At 36.0% G+C, this 16,642-nt stretch overlaps 1 protein-coding gene across 3 annotated transcripts in view; it reads right to left on the bottom strand.

Annotated features, from left to right (window-relative positions):
* CCDC83 (coiled-coil domain containing 83) overlaps positions 1-12,326 on the bottom strand; it is a 63,955-nt gene extending 51,629 nt beyond the window's left edge. The window contains exons 1-2 of one of the 3 annotated variants that reach the window (XM_074304647.1): positions 12,240-12,326; positions 890-1,008 (exon numbers count right to left, since the gene is read on the bottom strand). In XM_074304647.1, the coding sequence (XP_074160748.1) occupies positions 890-972 (83 nt within the window). In that variant the 5' untranslated portion in view covers positions 973-1,008; positions 12,240-12,326. Of the gene's footprint in view, positions 1-889; positions 1,009-8,508; positions 8,626-12,027; positions 12,123-12,239 lie in introns of those variants that run through there. The other 2 variants (XM_074304646.1, XM_074304645.1) reach the window with 2 other exon arrangements.
* Positions 12,327-16,642: the final 4,316 nt, after the last annotated feature.

Genomic DNA, 16,642 nt, shown 5'->3' with positions numbered 1-16,642 from the left:
CTTTGCCCAGTATTCTATCTACTGTGCCGTCTAGCTGACCCCAAGGTAATATATCTAACAGATGCTTGCACTAAACATATTTTATATTTAGCAACTATAGTAGTTATATGGAAACAATGTTAACTTTCAAAATGCCTATTTGCTTTGTAGATTCTCCCCAAAAGACATTTCTCTCTTTCCCTCTCTCTCCTTCTCCCTGTACCTTTCCCTTTCCCTCCTCTCTCTCTCTCTCTCTCTCTCTCTCTCTCTCTCTCTCTCTCTCTCTCTCTCTCTCTCTCTCTCTCTCTCTCTCTCTCTCTCTCTCTCTTCCTCTCCCTCCCTTCCTTCTCTCTCTCTCTCTCTCTCTCTCTCTCTCTCTCTCTCTCTCTCTCTCTCTCTCTCTCTCTCTCTCTCTCTCTCTCTCTCTCTCTCTCTCTCTCTGTCTCTTCCTCCCTCCCTCCTTCCCCCCCCTCTGTCTCTTTGTCTCCCTGTCCTTGTCCCTATCTCTGTCATTGCAATCTGCATTGGTGAAAGCAATAACCAAGCCAGGAAAACTTGGGATTCTTGAAAAAACAGGACCTAATATTAACTTATTCAAATAAAACATCCTCCCAAGTTTATAGGAGTTTGACTTGCACAAAGAGAATAGGATCTGGAAATCTGAGATGCCATTTATCTTGGGATCTATGGGATCTAAAACAATTGGTTGAAATTAAAAAAAAAAATCCAGGGCAGCTAGGTAGTTCGGTAGTCCTGGAGTCAGGAGGACCTGAACTAAAATCTAGCCTTAGACACTAACTAGCTGACCTGACCCTGAGTAAGTCATTTGACCCTGATTACCCTGGCAGGAGGGGGAAGGAAGGAAACTAATTACAAGAAGAAACAATTTCAGTTCAAAATTTTAACTTACTAATATTCCAATAGTGCTTCGCTGACAGGAGCTTTCGTTTCTGCTTGGTCATCTTGAATCTCTTTTTTCTTCTTTTTCCCCATAATTCAAATTGTTCTGATATTCCAACTAAAATACAGCTAATAAAAAGAAACAAAAAACAAATAACAATAATCATACATAATCAGCTATATTGACTATTATTGTAAAGCAGTGATTCTCAAAATATGATCTACAGACCTCTGTGAGGGTTCATAATCTTAGGGATCATATGAGGTCAAAACTAGGTTCATAATAACATGCAAACATTATTTGTCTATTAAAATACTCCTCTGTTTTCTCTCTACATATTTGAGTCCAGATTTGCTTATTAGAAGTTCTCCTTCCTTTTCCAACTATACATCTGTGTGATTCCAGATTTTCTCCATATATTTCAATCAAAACAACAGATTGCAATAGATTGGAAGCAGAAAAAGTTATAATTCAGCTTCCTTATTTTAATGTAGACACTAAAGACATTTACAGTTATATATAAAACAACACTACTATTCTCATTAAAATTATTTTGGAAAATACAGTTATCATCATAACAATGTTATTTTTGTTAATATCTAATATTTCCATCACTATTTTAAATGAATAAATACTGTAAAAACACATTACCTTTAATTTTTAATTTAGTAAACATCAATAGACTTATAATCCACATAAACAAGAGCTCTTTTAGAATCCTCAGTAATTTTAAAGAGTATCTTAAGACTACAAGTAACTGGGGAAAATAAAAATATTTCAAAGACAAATTTTTTTTAAAAAAGGAGAGGGGAGTATCTTAAGGGTTAGGGCCATTAGATGGCGCAGTGGATAGAGCACCAGCCTTCGAGTCAGGAGCAACTGAATTCATATGTGACCTCAGACACAGAACACTTAGCTATGTGAAACCAGGGCAAGTCACTCAACTCTAGTTGCCTTGTTGAAAAAAGATTTTTTAAAAATGAATATACCAAGGGATTCTTGAATCCCCAAAAGACTGAGAATTACTATTACTATTTACTATCTGTAAATGTGCTAATTATACAGATTTTGCATCATTGTGATATAGTAGTAAAAGTGAGTTGATTTGAATATATGAGTGAGTAGAATCCTTTGCCTGAATTTCATCTCTGATTTTCACTGATTTAATGAATAACTAGTGGGGCAAGTCATGATATTTCTAAGCAGGTTTCTTTAGCTGCAAAATGGGGAAAATAATACAGAATCTATTGTTCTGGGTTTTTTAAATAGAAGTATTAAATAAGATAAGTTATCTAGAGTATATCATATACTTTAGAGTATTATCTAATTTTAGTTATCATCCTGATAAATAAATTTTTTTTTTTTTTTTTTTTTTTTTTTTTTTTTTTTTTTTTTTTTTTTGGAGAGGCACAGGGTTAAATGACTTGCTAAGGGACTTTCATACAATTAACAAATGTCTGAGGACAAATTTGAACTCTGGTCCTCCTGATTCCAAGACTAACTCTATCCATTGTACCACCTAGCTGCCCCAAATAAATGCTTTTGATAAGAATCCAATAGCATTCTACATACATCATCTTCTTCTTCTCCTCAGGTAATATGGACAGGTGATCAATGCCAATTTCAAAATATCAATAGAAAAAAGCCCTTTCACCAATAGAAACTATAAAAAATTGTATAAAAGAAAATTCTGTATTGCAGGAACAAATCAAATAATAAAAAATTTTATTAATTTTATATTATTTTAAATTTAAGCATTATCTGTTAGAATGAAAAGTGTCCAAAAGAACTTCCTAGTATCCATTGTTCTAAATGACTCATTTTGAAGTCATAATATCTTAGATAGCTATATTATCACACAATTATCTAAGATTCTTGAAATGCTACATAATATAACAATATAGTCACAAAATTTAGCATAATGTAAAGGTTCAGTTAATTTTCCTCAATAGAACAATTGTCATTCAACTTTTGTGCCACCTAGAGAATCAATTTTTTTTCAAGCTATTCAATTTTTTTTCAATCACTTCCTGATAGAAGATATCTCCTTTCCAACCCTCAAAAAGTACAAAAAAGAAAGACAATCCTATTAACTAGTATAATCAAAAAAGCTTTTTTATTTTTCTTAGGTAATAATTATTTTCACAAGATCCATAGAAGAGGCAGTTACTGGTCTCCGATGGGTCAGGCCAGTGTCCCTAACCCTTATTAAGACACCACTCTAATTTCTTCAGGGAATAGTCTTTTTCTGGACTTGTCTAGAGATAAGGGAGCAGAACATGTTTTCAGAACTAATAGTTAAAGAAAAGATTTTTTTTCCATATTAATCCAAAAGTCTCAAACTAGGAAAATTTAAAAATGCTTTCTCAATATTTTTAAAAGGGGTATGATAGTGATTTGGGGAACTAGAGAAAGGAGAGGTCTATTTCACAAACCCAAGAAATTAAGGCTTCAAGTTCCACTGTAACCATACTAATAGCAACACAGAGAGTTGATAAACAGGAACCAAATGCTATTTGTTCTGAAAAGTAATTATACAAATAAAGTCATGTGTTTAGAGATTTGCAATTGGTTAGGATCTTATATCTGAAGATCCTCGAGATTATAAATTATGTCCTGTTTTGTTAATACTACAAAATTATCTTCCTTGAGATTAATAATTCTATCTTGATTAATGATATTTTATATGTATGTATTAACCAAAAATAATCATAGAAATTACTCTTGAAAATGTATAAATGCTCCTTGATCATGTCTGTACTCAGAGGTCATTCAAATAGCATGGTATCATCATGTCATTCTGGGACTCAACTCTCCTTGAGCTTGATAGAATATATGAGAATAAATATGTGCATCTTATGGATCACACACTAATTATAATGTGAATCTTTTTTAAAACACCCAAAAAAGAAGCCATGAAGAAAAACAGCATATGTACACTAAAATATGGGAATTTTTGTTTTGGTATTGGTCAAGGAGGAAGTGCCCCAGAAAGGGCTAGTAAAATGCATTTTTGCAGAGTTTTATAAATCTAATCAAAAGAACTTTAGAATTAACAGAAAGACAGAGAATTATTATATATGTTTGTTTATACCTATATGGATACATACATGGATACATACATACTCATACATACATTAACAAGCTTTATTAGTATAGTCATTCCTTATTGCCTTTGAATTCTAACTACCAGCCTTAATCCCTAGGCTGGTCCCATTAGGTCTGAATAATAATTATAATCAAAAAATCAAAAACAGCCATCTACACCTTTGTTTTATGTTTAATAAATATATAAATAAATAACAACACTTAATGGGAATTTGAGAGGAGGTATTTGATCATTTTAAAGAGATGGGACATATCACCCCTGCTTCTATGTAAGCTGAACTTTGGGAGTTGGAATAAATACTGATCCTCTTTGGAGTTTTCACAAACAAGGGAGATAAACTACAATAATACCTCTAAGTAAAAGCAAGATTCTCATAAACTGTAGCACACATAAGCATATGTAATATCACACACATATCTGTGTGTGCAGATACATACAGTATACGTATGTGCAGAAATAAGTGCATATATGTGTACATATACCTGAAGGTGCATATATGTATGTAAATATGTGTGTCTCTCTCTATATATATATCCACACATGTGTCTATGTATATATGTATATGCTCTGGAGCTACTCTTCCAACCTCCACTTGCACTCATGTCCACAAACGGTGGATCCTATTTTTTCAAGATTGTAAACTTGTAATGAGATAGTGGGGTGTCTTTTTAACGCTATAACTCGAGCCCCTACCTGTATATTTCTTTATGTTGTTTATTAGTTTATATCAAGTTAGCCAGGTTGAATTATCTTTTAGAAATGGGTATTTTTACTGTGTAGTCTAGTAAGAACAATTGTTACAAAACATTCCTCCCCTCCTTCTTTCCCCTCATAGACCTGTGGACACATTGTCACCAGTATATACTTTGTGTAGGGGAAAATGGGTTTGAGTTTGGAGAACACAATGTAGCAAAGAGTTAACTCAACAGCTTCTAGCAGCTGGAAGACCTTTTTTCCCCAGTTGGACACTCATGAAGTTCCCTTTTGGCAAAGTTAGCTTTCTTCTGGTCGTCTTATAGTCTTGAAGGTACTTTTTCCTCAATGTGTTCAGTTTATTCTTAATTCCTAATGCAAATACGTCTGTCAGTCACTGCTGTTTAGGGGAAGCTGCTAAAATGCAATGAGAAATCCAAATCCTCTGACCCTCCAAAATTGACAAGGCCTTATTTTGGTCAAAGGGGAGAAGGGTAGAAGAGATCAAGTATCATCTTCTCCCATCCCTTTCAATAGTATGTTTAAAAATGCAAATTCTAATATCTCCTAAAACTAACATTCAAAAATAACCTACTCAGAAAAACTTAAAATAATCCTAAAGGATAATAATAATCTTAAAAAATAATCCTAAAAGGGGAAAAGTAAATTTTTGCTGAGATAAAGGATTTCCAAGCATTCCTGATGGAAACACCCCAGCTATGTAAAAATTTGAAGTTAAACACAGGCGTTAAGGGAAACATAAAAAGGTAAGCATGAACGATCAATGAATAATAAAAGACTAGGATAAACTGCTTATATTCTAGAGTGTTGATTAATAGCTTGTTCTATTTCTTTTTCTAAAATGGGACTATAATTTATTTCCTTTTTTGTTAATCTGGACAATCCATATTATTATGAATATTTATTCCTCCATTTATTTAGATTATCAAATTTATTGACATAAAAGTTGGGCAAAATACCTCCTAATTATTGTTCTAATTTCCTCTTCATTGGTGGAAAGTGCTCCCTTTTCATTTTTTGTTGGAATACATGGAAGAGCTGTTGGAATAAACAGGAGCCACCTGACAGTGGCTGCTGGAGATCCAACCCAGAATGGATCTCCTCTTGTGTGAGGATGATACAAAGAGACTGAGAGGCAGTTGCTGTTCTCTGATCTCTCGGACTGAGAGTCCATTACATTGTCTGACCTCCCTCCTCTTCCCTCTGCCTCCAATTTTACTTATTGCCAGTCTACAATACCTGTGTCAGCAAAGGCTGCCTTGCAACTCCTTTAGATGTTATGGTCCACAGCTGTGGAGGCTCTTGGAGAATTGACCTGCTCCTTAACAATTTTTGAGACTTAACAATTTGATTTTCTTCTTTCTTTTTTCTAATCAAATTAACTAAAAGTTTATCTATTTTTTATTTTTTCATAAAACCAACTATTTTATTTATTAATTTAATAGTTTTCTTGCTTTCAATTTTATTAATTTCTCCTTTTATTTTCAGAATTTAAAATTTGGTATTTAATTGGGGCTTTTTAATTTGTTCTTTTTCTAGCTTCTTTAGTTCCAATTGCAATTTATTGATATGATTTTTCTGTATTTTATGCAAGTAAGCATCTAGAAATATAATATTTCCCCTAATAATTGCTTTGGCTGCATCCCACAAATTTTGGTATGTTATCTCATTTGTCATTCTCTTGGATGAAATTATTGTGTTTATAGTGTTAAACTGCTTATATTCTAAATGCTATGTGTTTCCTTTGAAACTCAGCATTATCAGAGGAATATAAAAAGAAAGACTATGACCTGGAAGTATTGTTTTTCTTTAATGTCTTGATGATCTTTAGAGAAGAATGGAAAAAGAGAGAAAAAAAGAATATATTGGGATAAAGCGAATGGAAAGGAAAGTTAAGGAAAATTATCCCATACAAACAGATGTTTTAGTAAACATCTATAAAAACAAGAAAAAGGGGATGGGAAGGAGCAGTTGAAATGAATCTTCTCTGAACTAATGGAGAGAAGAATACACACAAACACACACATCGGGTACAAAATACATCTCACTCAACAAAGAATATATATAAGAAGAAAGGAAAAAGGGGAATTAGTGGGAGAATTATTTAAAGGAAGAATTAGGCTTAAATAAAACAAAATCTAAGGATGTACAGAAATATTTATGGTTCTTTTTGAAAAGTTGAGGGGATGTTCACTCACTGGGGAATGGATAAACAAGTTGTGGTATATGATTATGAGAGTATACTATTGGATTATAAAAATAATGAGCAGGATGCTTTTAAAAGAAACCTGTAAAGACTTATACGAACTGAAGTAGAGTGAAATAAACATAACCCAGAGAACACTGCACACAGTAATAACAATATCATATGATAATCAGTTATGAATGATTTAGCTATTCTCAACAATAACCAAATTCCAAGACAATTCTGAAACTTATGAAGAAAAATACTATCCACCTCCAAAGAAAGAATTGATAGAATCTTAGTGCAGAACAAAGCACATATTTTTTACTTTATTTTATATGTGTGTGTGTGTATATAGGGAGTGTTCTGTGTTTTCTTTCAGGATATGACTAATATGAAAATATGTTTTACATAACTATAATTGCTTGTCTTCTCAAGGAGGGGGATGAAAGAGAAGGAAAAAAATTAGGACTTAATTTTAAGAAACACATGTTAAAATTGTTTTTACATGTAATTGGAAAAAGTAAAACATTAATTAAAAAAGGTATGAGTGAGACAAATGGGGGAAATGTTATGAATGTGACAGTCAAGAAGAGAATAGTCACAATTCTTGCTCCTCACTGGTACTTTCAAATACTTTGTCTCCATTGCTGAGCAACTTCTCCTCCCTTGAGTTTCACTCTCTTTATATTAATCTATCTAGATCCTTGTACTCATCTGTCTGTTTTAGGTACCTCTCTTTTCTGAAGGAGTTTAATATTTCTTTCTTTCCTTTTTTTTTCTGAGGCAATTAGGGTTAAGTGACTTGTCTAGGTCACACAGCAAAGAAGTGTTTAAGTGTCTGAGGCCAAATTTGAACTCAGGTCCTCCTGACTTCCGGGGTGGTGCTCTATCCACTGCGCCATCTGGCTGCCCAGGAGTTTAATATTTCAAACATACATATCAATTTATATCCAAATGCTCTGATTCCCCAGTTTTTCAATCTTCTACCTTCCCATGATTTCCCATAATCCTAACTTCAGGGCCAATGTTCTATCCAATGTTCTACCTAACTACCTAATCCCTTATGGATGTAGTTCTGAGGTTTTTCAGGGACTGCATCAAAGGCTTAGAGAAGGCTAAGGAAACTTCCAAAGTAGTAATTCCTTTCTAGATATGAAATGTGCCTAGAGGCAGTTAAGTGGTACAGTGGGTATAATGCTAGATTTGGAGTCAGGAAGACCTGAGTTCAAATGTGGCCTCAGATATTTACTAGTGCGTAACCCTGCACAAGTTCTTAACCTGTTTGCCTCAGTTTCCTTATCTATAAAATGGGGATAATAAAAGTACCTATTAATTGGGGTTGTTGTGAGCATCAAATGAGATAACTGTAAAGTGCCTGGCACATGGTAGACACTATATAAATGTTAACAATTGTTATTATTATTATTATCATTATTATCATAAAGAAATGTGCCATAATATCAGGATGCCTATCTCTTGTATAAGAAAAGTTTCTGCACAAGGGTTATCAACAACATATTAATCAGTAAATTCAATGGACTTTTCTTAGTTTTCCTCCTTTCTTGACTTGTATAGCATTTGACATTGTTAACCTCTCATAGTCTTATATGCTCTCACCTCTGTTGTCTTTCTTCACTCTGTTCTCTACTAGTTCTTCTGTTTTCCTTTCACTAGTCTTTCTCTGTTTCTTTTGCTTAATCACCATTCATCCAGTCTGCTAATAGCAGTTACCACAAAGTTTTGCCCTTGCTTCTCTTTACAACACTTTTATGATCTCATCCACTCCCATGGGTTGAATTATGACCTCTTTGCAGATGATTTCCAAATTTAAATACCCAGGCTAAACTGTCTCTTTAACTATAAGTCCCTGTCTCCAATTGTCCATCTCACAAATACCTGAAATAAACACAGACAAAATGGAATTTACTATTTTCTCTGTCAAATCTTTGGCTCCTCCAAATTTCACCTATTTTGTTGATGTCATCATTACCCTTGCAATGGACACTGACAATCTCAGAATCTTCCTTTCTCTCTCTTATATACAAATAACTAGTCAGTCCTATAAATTCTACATATAATTCTACATAAATTTTGCATATAAGATTTCTCATTTATTTCCTTTTCTCCACTCATACAACCACTTATCTACTTCAAATTCTTATCACTTCTCACCTAGACTATCAATCAATCGAGCATTTATCAAATGTTTAGTGTGTACCAAACACAGTGTTAGGTCCTGGAGATACAAAGTCAAGAAAAGAATGATACCTGCCCTCAAGGAGATTTCATTTTATCAAGAGAGTTAAAATGTACAAATACAAATAAAAAATAAATACAAGGCAATTTTGAAGGGTAAGTTATATAAAGATTAGGTGGCATGCATATCAATCCCCATGCCTAACATAATATTTTCCAGTGCTTAATAAAAGCTTGTTAAGAGAACAGATGACTGGGATGATAGCTGAGCCCTTGGTGGTTATGTTTTAGAGGAGTATTTTTAAAGATATGAGTTAGATTAAATGTCTTCTACAATCACATCTTTCAGATGCTTTATGCTGCTTTCCCTGTTTTCTGTTTCTCATCTCCCCTAATTCTTGCTGCTTAATTGCCAAAATAATCTTCTTAATTATGGTTCTTACCATATCAGCCTCATGTTCCAAAATCTTTAGTGTTTTCTTTCCATCTCTAAGAATAAAATACAAACTTCTCACTTATCCAGACATAGGATGCTCTCACTACCTTTTCTTTAAATTTTTTCCAGAATGATTTCATACAATTCTCCTCCACTTTTGAATGGTTCCAGTTGTCAGGAAGTTTTTTCCTGATATTAAGCATGAATTTGCTTCTTTGTAACCTCTACTTACTTTTAAATCTGTTTTCTAGGAGAAATAAACTGAATCTAATTCCTCTTCCACACAAGATAGTCTTTCAAATGTTTAAAGAAAGAGGGTATGTCCTTCGGAAGCTGATAATTAATGTGCAACAAGAAAATGGTATTTACACACATATATTGTATCTAGGTTATATTGTAACACATGTAAAATGTATGGGATTACCTGTCATGGGGGGGAGGGAGTGGAGGGAGGGAGGGGATAATTTGGAAAAATGAATTTAAAAAAAAAGAGGGTATGTGAAAGAAGTTTATAAATACCAAGTAACTATAGTAAATACTTTAATAAAGAAAGCATTAGGAGCTGGAGAAAGGAGCAGGGACACATCATGAGTGAGGCTTGAGATGAGTCTTAAAGGAAGCCAAAGATTCTAAGACAGATTGAAGGAGGAGTACATTCCGGGTATATAGGGACAGTTGGTTTAAAGACACACATATAAGGGCAATGCTTGCAAAACATACTAGGGCTAGAACATAAAGAATATGACGATGAGTGATGTATCAGAATATTGTAAAGAGAATCAAAACATCATAGGTTTAGATATGAAAGGGATTTCAAAGGATATCTAGTCTATTTCTTTTTTCAGATGAGGAATTTCAGGGAGATTAAATGACTTAAACTAGGTGACAAAAATTATAAGCAGATAGTGGGAAGAAGACACAAAGAACTTTAAATGCTCCAAAGAGGAGTTTATGGAGATAAAATGGAATTGTGGAACTTAATGAATGGTGGAGGGGACAGGGAGAAGGGAAGAAAAGTCAGATTTGTATTTTTGGGAAAATCACTTGGCAGTTGTGTAGAAGACAAATCAGAATGGAGACATTTTAGGCAGGGAGACCAATTGAGAGGTTATTGCAATAATCCAGGTGAAAGTTAATTAGGGCTGGAACAGAAGGGGCCATCAAAACCAGTGTAGACAAAATGGGAAAAAACCTAATAATTGATTGGATATATGAGATGAGTGAGAGAATAAGGAGTTGAATATGACGTGGTTTTCTATCTTATCAACATCCTTCCAAAAATACAGTATCTAGAAGTGGACATAGGACTGTAAATAGGAGCCTATTTATGGCAAACTTTAAAAAGCAGGATTCTAGTTCCTATTTATCTTTCTGGTTGCTTGACCTTATGCAGGTCATAGCCTCTCTAAGCCTGATTTTCTTCTGTAACAAGATTTCATCTGTCATATATGGATAATAAATATTTGTCATGTATACTGCACAGGGTTATTTTGTAGATCAAATGAAATATTTTGTGTAAAAATATTTAAATACATAAAGTTCCATATATAAAATTTCTAGTAATATCTTATCTACTATTATATATTATTATCTGTGAGTAGGATAAAAGTGAAGGATATGACTTTATTTGAGTCTCTGCAGAAAGTATTTATTAAATTGTCATGAACATGTAAAATTAAATTTTGAAACCTTCCACTCTCCCTGACACTAATGGGTCACTTCTCACCTCTCTCTCTGTTCCTCAGTATCATCCTCTCTCTCTTTTTTTCTTTAACACCCTTCGCAAAAAAGAGAATGGGGCAATATAATCTATTTTCAAAAACAAAGGTTCTTACCCTGGAGTCCTCTTATTCTCTGAATAGTCATAGATCGATTTCAAGGAGTATATGTACTTAGATGGGGGAAAGCTACCTTTATTTTCCCTAACTCACAAACTAAAATTTAGCATTTCCTATTAGGAACTTAAAAAAAAAAAAAAAAAACAATAATTGGAAAAGGAATCCATAGTTTTTACCAGACTGCCAAAGTGGTCTAAGGTTCAAAAAAAGGTTTAAAATCCTTGTTCTAAATATATCCACTGGATTTAGCAGAATAAAGTATGTTAGGGACCTCTATTGCAACCTTCCCCTAGTGCAGGTAAGGAGGTGAAGTTCAGGATTAGCTAAGCGATTGATTCAACTTCACAGACCTAGAACCCAGTCCTGCATCTCAGAACCTGCTACTATTATACTCCATCCATAGCCCATCCCCCTCCCAAGGTGGCCTTGGGATTCCCAACGAATGTTAAGAGCTGGAAGAGACTTCCGAGGTCCTCCTCTGCAACCCTCTCGTTTTACAAAAGAGGAACCGAGGTGCAGAGAAGTTAGAGAGCACGCCCCAAGGCTCGAGACCAGGACGGGACACGTGCAGATCTCTCTCAGCTTCCTACCCCCCCTTCTCTGCCCTGGGATCTAATTGATACCCCTAGGCGGCTGTTTTGCCACTGTGAGAAATGAGTGACCTACCCGAGCCCCGCCACCTGCTGTCAGCTTGGCTCGGGGAGCCCCTCGGCGTCCGCTGACCCTCTGGGTTACCAAGGTAACGTCTACCCCTGCCCTGGAGCGCACTCCCCGCCCCCACCTCCCCAAGTTCGCCACGACCTTCCCCTGCCCAGTAGTGGACCCTAAGAGGCGGGAGCAGGGAACTGGTTGACCCGGGCCTCTCCCAGACAATTTACATTCATTTTGTGCTTTTTATGTGCGAAGCGTCTGCAGAGGAGTGTGTAGATCAGAGCTGGAAGGGACCGTAGACATCTCTCCTGCCATCTCTTCATTTTACAGAGGTTACTGAGGTCTTCGAAAGTTAAGCACCGTGTCCACGCTCACGGGGAGTAACAGAAGGGAGAGAACTGAAGACTTGATTCCAAATACAGGGAACGTTGGCACCACGCTATGGTAATTAGCTTCCAATTTCCTTCCTTCCTTCCTTCCTTCCTTCCTTCCTTCCTTCCTTCCTTCCTTCCTTCCTTCCTTCCTTCCTTCCTTCCTTCCTTCCTTCCTTCCTTCCTTCCTTCCTTCCTTCCTTCCTTCCTTCTTTCCTTCCTTCCTTCCTTCCTCTTTTCTTCCCTCCATTCCTCCTTTCTTTTCTTCCTTCCTTCTCTTCTTCCAAAATCTCCTCTTTCCCCTCTTCCTTTCTTATTTCCTCTTTCCTTCTATCTTTCCCTTCTTTTCTTCCTTCCTTCCATTTTTCCTTTCCTCTCTTTTCCCCTTCCAATCTCCCTCCTTTCTCTTCTTCATTCTCTCATTCCAAATCTTCTCCCTCCTTCATTCCCTTGTTCGTTTGTTTGTTCCTTCCTTCCTTTGTTTCTTCTTTCATTTCTTCCTTCCTTCTTTGCTTTTTCCATCCTTCCTTCTTCTTCCATTTCCTCTTTCCTTCCCTCCCTCCTTCCTTTCTTTTCTACCTTCCTTCTTTTCTTCCAAAATCTCCTCTTCTTACCTTTCCCTTCTCCTTTATTTCCTCTTATCTTTTGTCTCCCCCTTCCTTCCTTCCTTCTTTCCAACTTTCTATCCTTCCTTCTTTCTATTCTTCCTTCCCCCTCTTTCTCTCTTCCAACCTCCTTTCTTTCTTTTCTTCCTTTTCCTTCCAAAATTTCTCCTTCCCTTTCTTCCTTATTCCCTTTTCCTTCCATCTTTCCCCTCCTTCTTTCCTTCTTTCTCTTTCACTTCCTCTTTACTTCCTTCTCTCTTTTCTCCCTTTTTCTCCTCTTTCCTTCTCCTCTGCCAAAATCTCTTCTTTTCTCCTTTATTTCCTTTCCTTCCATCTCTTCCTTCTTTCCTTTCTTTTCTCTTTCATTTCCTCCTTCCTTTCCCTTTTTGTTCATCTTCCCTCTTCTCTTTCATTTTCCACTCTATTCCAATTTTTTTCCTTTCCAAAGAATCATTTACTTAGATCCAGAAGATAACATATAGTTTATTTAATGCAATCTCTTAATTTTATAGCTCAGGAAACAGAGGCTCAGAGAAGTTAAATTACTGGGTTATCGCCTCCCTCTCTCTTTCTCCCTCCCTCCTTTCTTCCCTCCTTCGTTCCTTTCTTTCCTTCCTTCTGATGAGGTCTAGATTTAGAGTTGTCAGGGACCCAAAATAAGATTAGGGTTCCTGGTGGTCAGGGAGTTAAATGATGAGGTCTAGTGCCAGGTTCGGGGTTCAGGGCACCAAATGGAGAGATTTGGCTCCCATACACACTCTTGGGATTTGGCACATGGATAGGGAGTTTTGGGAGCCCCCCTTCTGGTGGCTTAGAGATTCTTTGTTTTTTTTTTCTTTTTTTTAATTAATTTTATAATTATAACATTTTTTACAACATTATCCCTTGTACTCCCTTCTGTTCTGAATTTTCCCCTACTTCCCTCCACCCCCTCCCCTAGATGGCAGGCATTCCCAAACATATTAAATATGTTATAGTATATCCTAGGTACAATATATATGTGCAGAACCGATTTTTTGTTGCTGTTGTTGTTACAAAGGAAGAATTGGATTCGGAAGGTAAAAAATAACCTGGGGAGAAAAACAAAAAAATGGATACAGTTTACACTCTTTTCCCAGTGTTCCTTCTCTGGGTATAGCTGACTCTGTCCATCATTGATCAATTGGAATTGGATGAGCTCTTCTCTATGTTGAAGATATCCACTTCAATCAGAATACATCCTCATATAGTATCATTGTTGAAATGTATAATGATCTCCTAGTTCTGCTCGTTTCACTCAACATCAATTGATGTGTCTCCAAGCTTCTCTGTATTCCTCCTGCTAGTCATTTCTTACAGAACAATAATATTCCATAACATTCTTATACCATAATTTACCCAACCATTCTCCAATTGATGGACATCCGTTCATTTTCCAGTTTCTAGCCACTATGAAAAGGGCTGCCACAAACATTTTGGCATATACAGGTCCCTTTCCCCTCTTTAGTATTTCCTTGGGATATAAGCCCAGCAGTAGCAATGCACAGTTTGACAACCTTTTGGGCATAGTTCCAAATTGCTCTCCAGAATGGCCGGATTCTTTCACAACTCCACCAGCAATGTATTAGTGTCCCAGTTTTCCCACATCCCCTCCAACATTCATCATTATTTGTTCCTGTCAGATTAGCCAATCTGACAGGTGTGTAGTGGTATCTCAGAGTTGTCTTAATTTACATTTTCAGAGATTCTTTGTAAAGGAATTTACTAACCCAAAAAAGCTAGACTGATAAAAAGAGGTTATTATTGGCATTGGGAAGTCAGCCTTTTCTATACATAAATAGAAAGGTTGAATTCTTTGGTGGCAAGGTCCTGACAGAGAAGTAAAGTTTCTAGTAGAGAAACCCTGATAGAGAGGCATAAAGTCTTGTTAGGGAAATAGGTGAGGGATATAAAGAGAGGGTAATACTGAAAAAGAATATTATTCCAGCAGACAGAGGTTTCCTCCTAACATGGCATAGCATAGTATGGCATGGCATGGCATGTTAGGACCTCTGCAAGGAGTGAGTTCCAGTTGGATCTTTTTATCTACAAGCTGGGTTTCAGTTTAAACTGGAATTGAATAGAAAATCTTCAATTGAATAGGATTGGAATTCTCCACCCCAGGACTCAACCAGCCCTAGCTAGATAACAGAATGAAGCTGTTTGTCCTCAGTGGGGGGAGGGGAGTTGTCTTTACAGGGGCAGGATTCAAGGAGAAAGTCTCCTTAAAGCAGTTTTACAGAATTTTGGAGTCCCTTTACTTCCATCCTTTCTTTTTTCCATATACTTGATTTGAATTCTCTCCTGGGACTAGTCAGGAAATTCCCTTTCTTTCTAGAGAAATTGGATCCCAAATCCTCAAATTTGGAGTGATTAAAGAACAAATTCAGCACTAAAACTCTAATCCTCTGACTCCAAATCTAGCCTTATCTGATCACATCCTCTCATTTTGTCCACAAAGAAACAAAAGCCCCAAAAGTTAAATGACTTTCTGTCATGCAAATAGAAAGCAGCAGAATGGGTATTCAAATTCAGAGCTCTTTACTGCAACATCCTATTGCCAGCAATTTATTCTATGAAGAATACCACTGAAAATTGCTAGGTAAAATCATTAAGTAAAATAGAAATCTTTTATCAAGGTGAAAAACACCTGCAACCAGAAGTTAAAATAAAAAGATCAAGATAAATCTTTTAATTAAAAATAACTTTATGTTTCTCTAGAAGTTTCAAGTCATTCTAAAATTATATTCTATAAATTTTATGCTTGTTTTCTTGCAAGAGCCTGGGCCTATGCTCAAAAATCTCCTTTCAGCCTATCATTTATCTCTCACACGGTATTTTCTTAGAGTTTTTGCCAATTAGTGGTCAGGCAGCAAAGCCAAATATAAACCATTTGCTAAGTTTCCTCAGCTGACCTTGACTTTGTAAGTTTTGCACATTGCCACATTGGGTGGTAAGAAGCAGGACTTCTTCAAGGAGGAGTTTCTGTACCAGGGGAAGTCAGTGCTGTTATTCCTTGGGCAAAACTTCCAGGCACCTGCCTTATGAAGAGAAGGATCATCATGAGAAGTCTTGTGTGTCTCTTGGACAGTTGACCACTGGTGAAATCTGGTTATGTTTTTAAAAATAAGACTTTATTTTTGTATTACTTCTCTCCTGTTTTCACTTAAAATGTCTACTTCTGTAATCTTTAATTCCCAGTGAGCTGTAGGGCTTGATTTCAGATCTTTGTAGCCTGTTGCTATCTATGGGTTTAAGCAGATTAGTTTAACCTTGGGAGAAGTCAGCCCTTCCCCATCCAAGTTCCAATATAGTTCTCCAGACTTGGCAGCACTACTTTTCAAAAGGAAATGAACTTGAGATTACAAGAAACTATCCCTCACACAGTGAAAGGGTCCCATTTTGTGGGACTTTAAAGAGTACACTTTCATCTCCCAGATTCATTCAAACCTCTAACTTTATGACCAGGCCTCTCCTGGTAAGAAAATCAAATTTAGGGTTGCTAGAGAGGCAATATTCCAATAATCTGGTAATTCCTTTCATTGCAATAAAACTTGTACAAGTGGGGCAGCTAAGTGGTGCAATGGATAGGGCACCAGCCCTGAAGTCAGGAGGACCTGAGTTCAAATCTGGTCT

The sequence above is a fragment of the Sminthopsis crassicaudata genome, chromosome 3, assembly GCF_048593235.1.
Source record: "Sminthopsis crassicaudata isolate SCR6 chromosome 3, ASM4859323v1, whole genome shotgun sequence".
NCBI classification, from domain to species: domain Eukaryota; kingdom Metazoa; phylum Chordata; class Mammalia; order Dasyuromorphia; family Dasyuridae; genus Sminthopsis; species Sminthopsis crassicaudata.
Note: the sequence above shows the minus strand (reverse complement) of the source record. Positions and strands in the feature narration are given on the sequence as shown.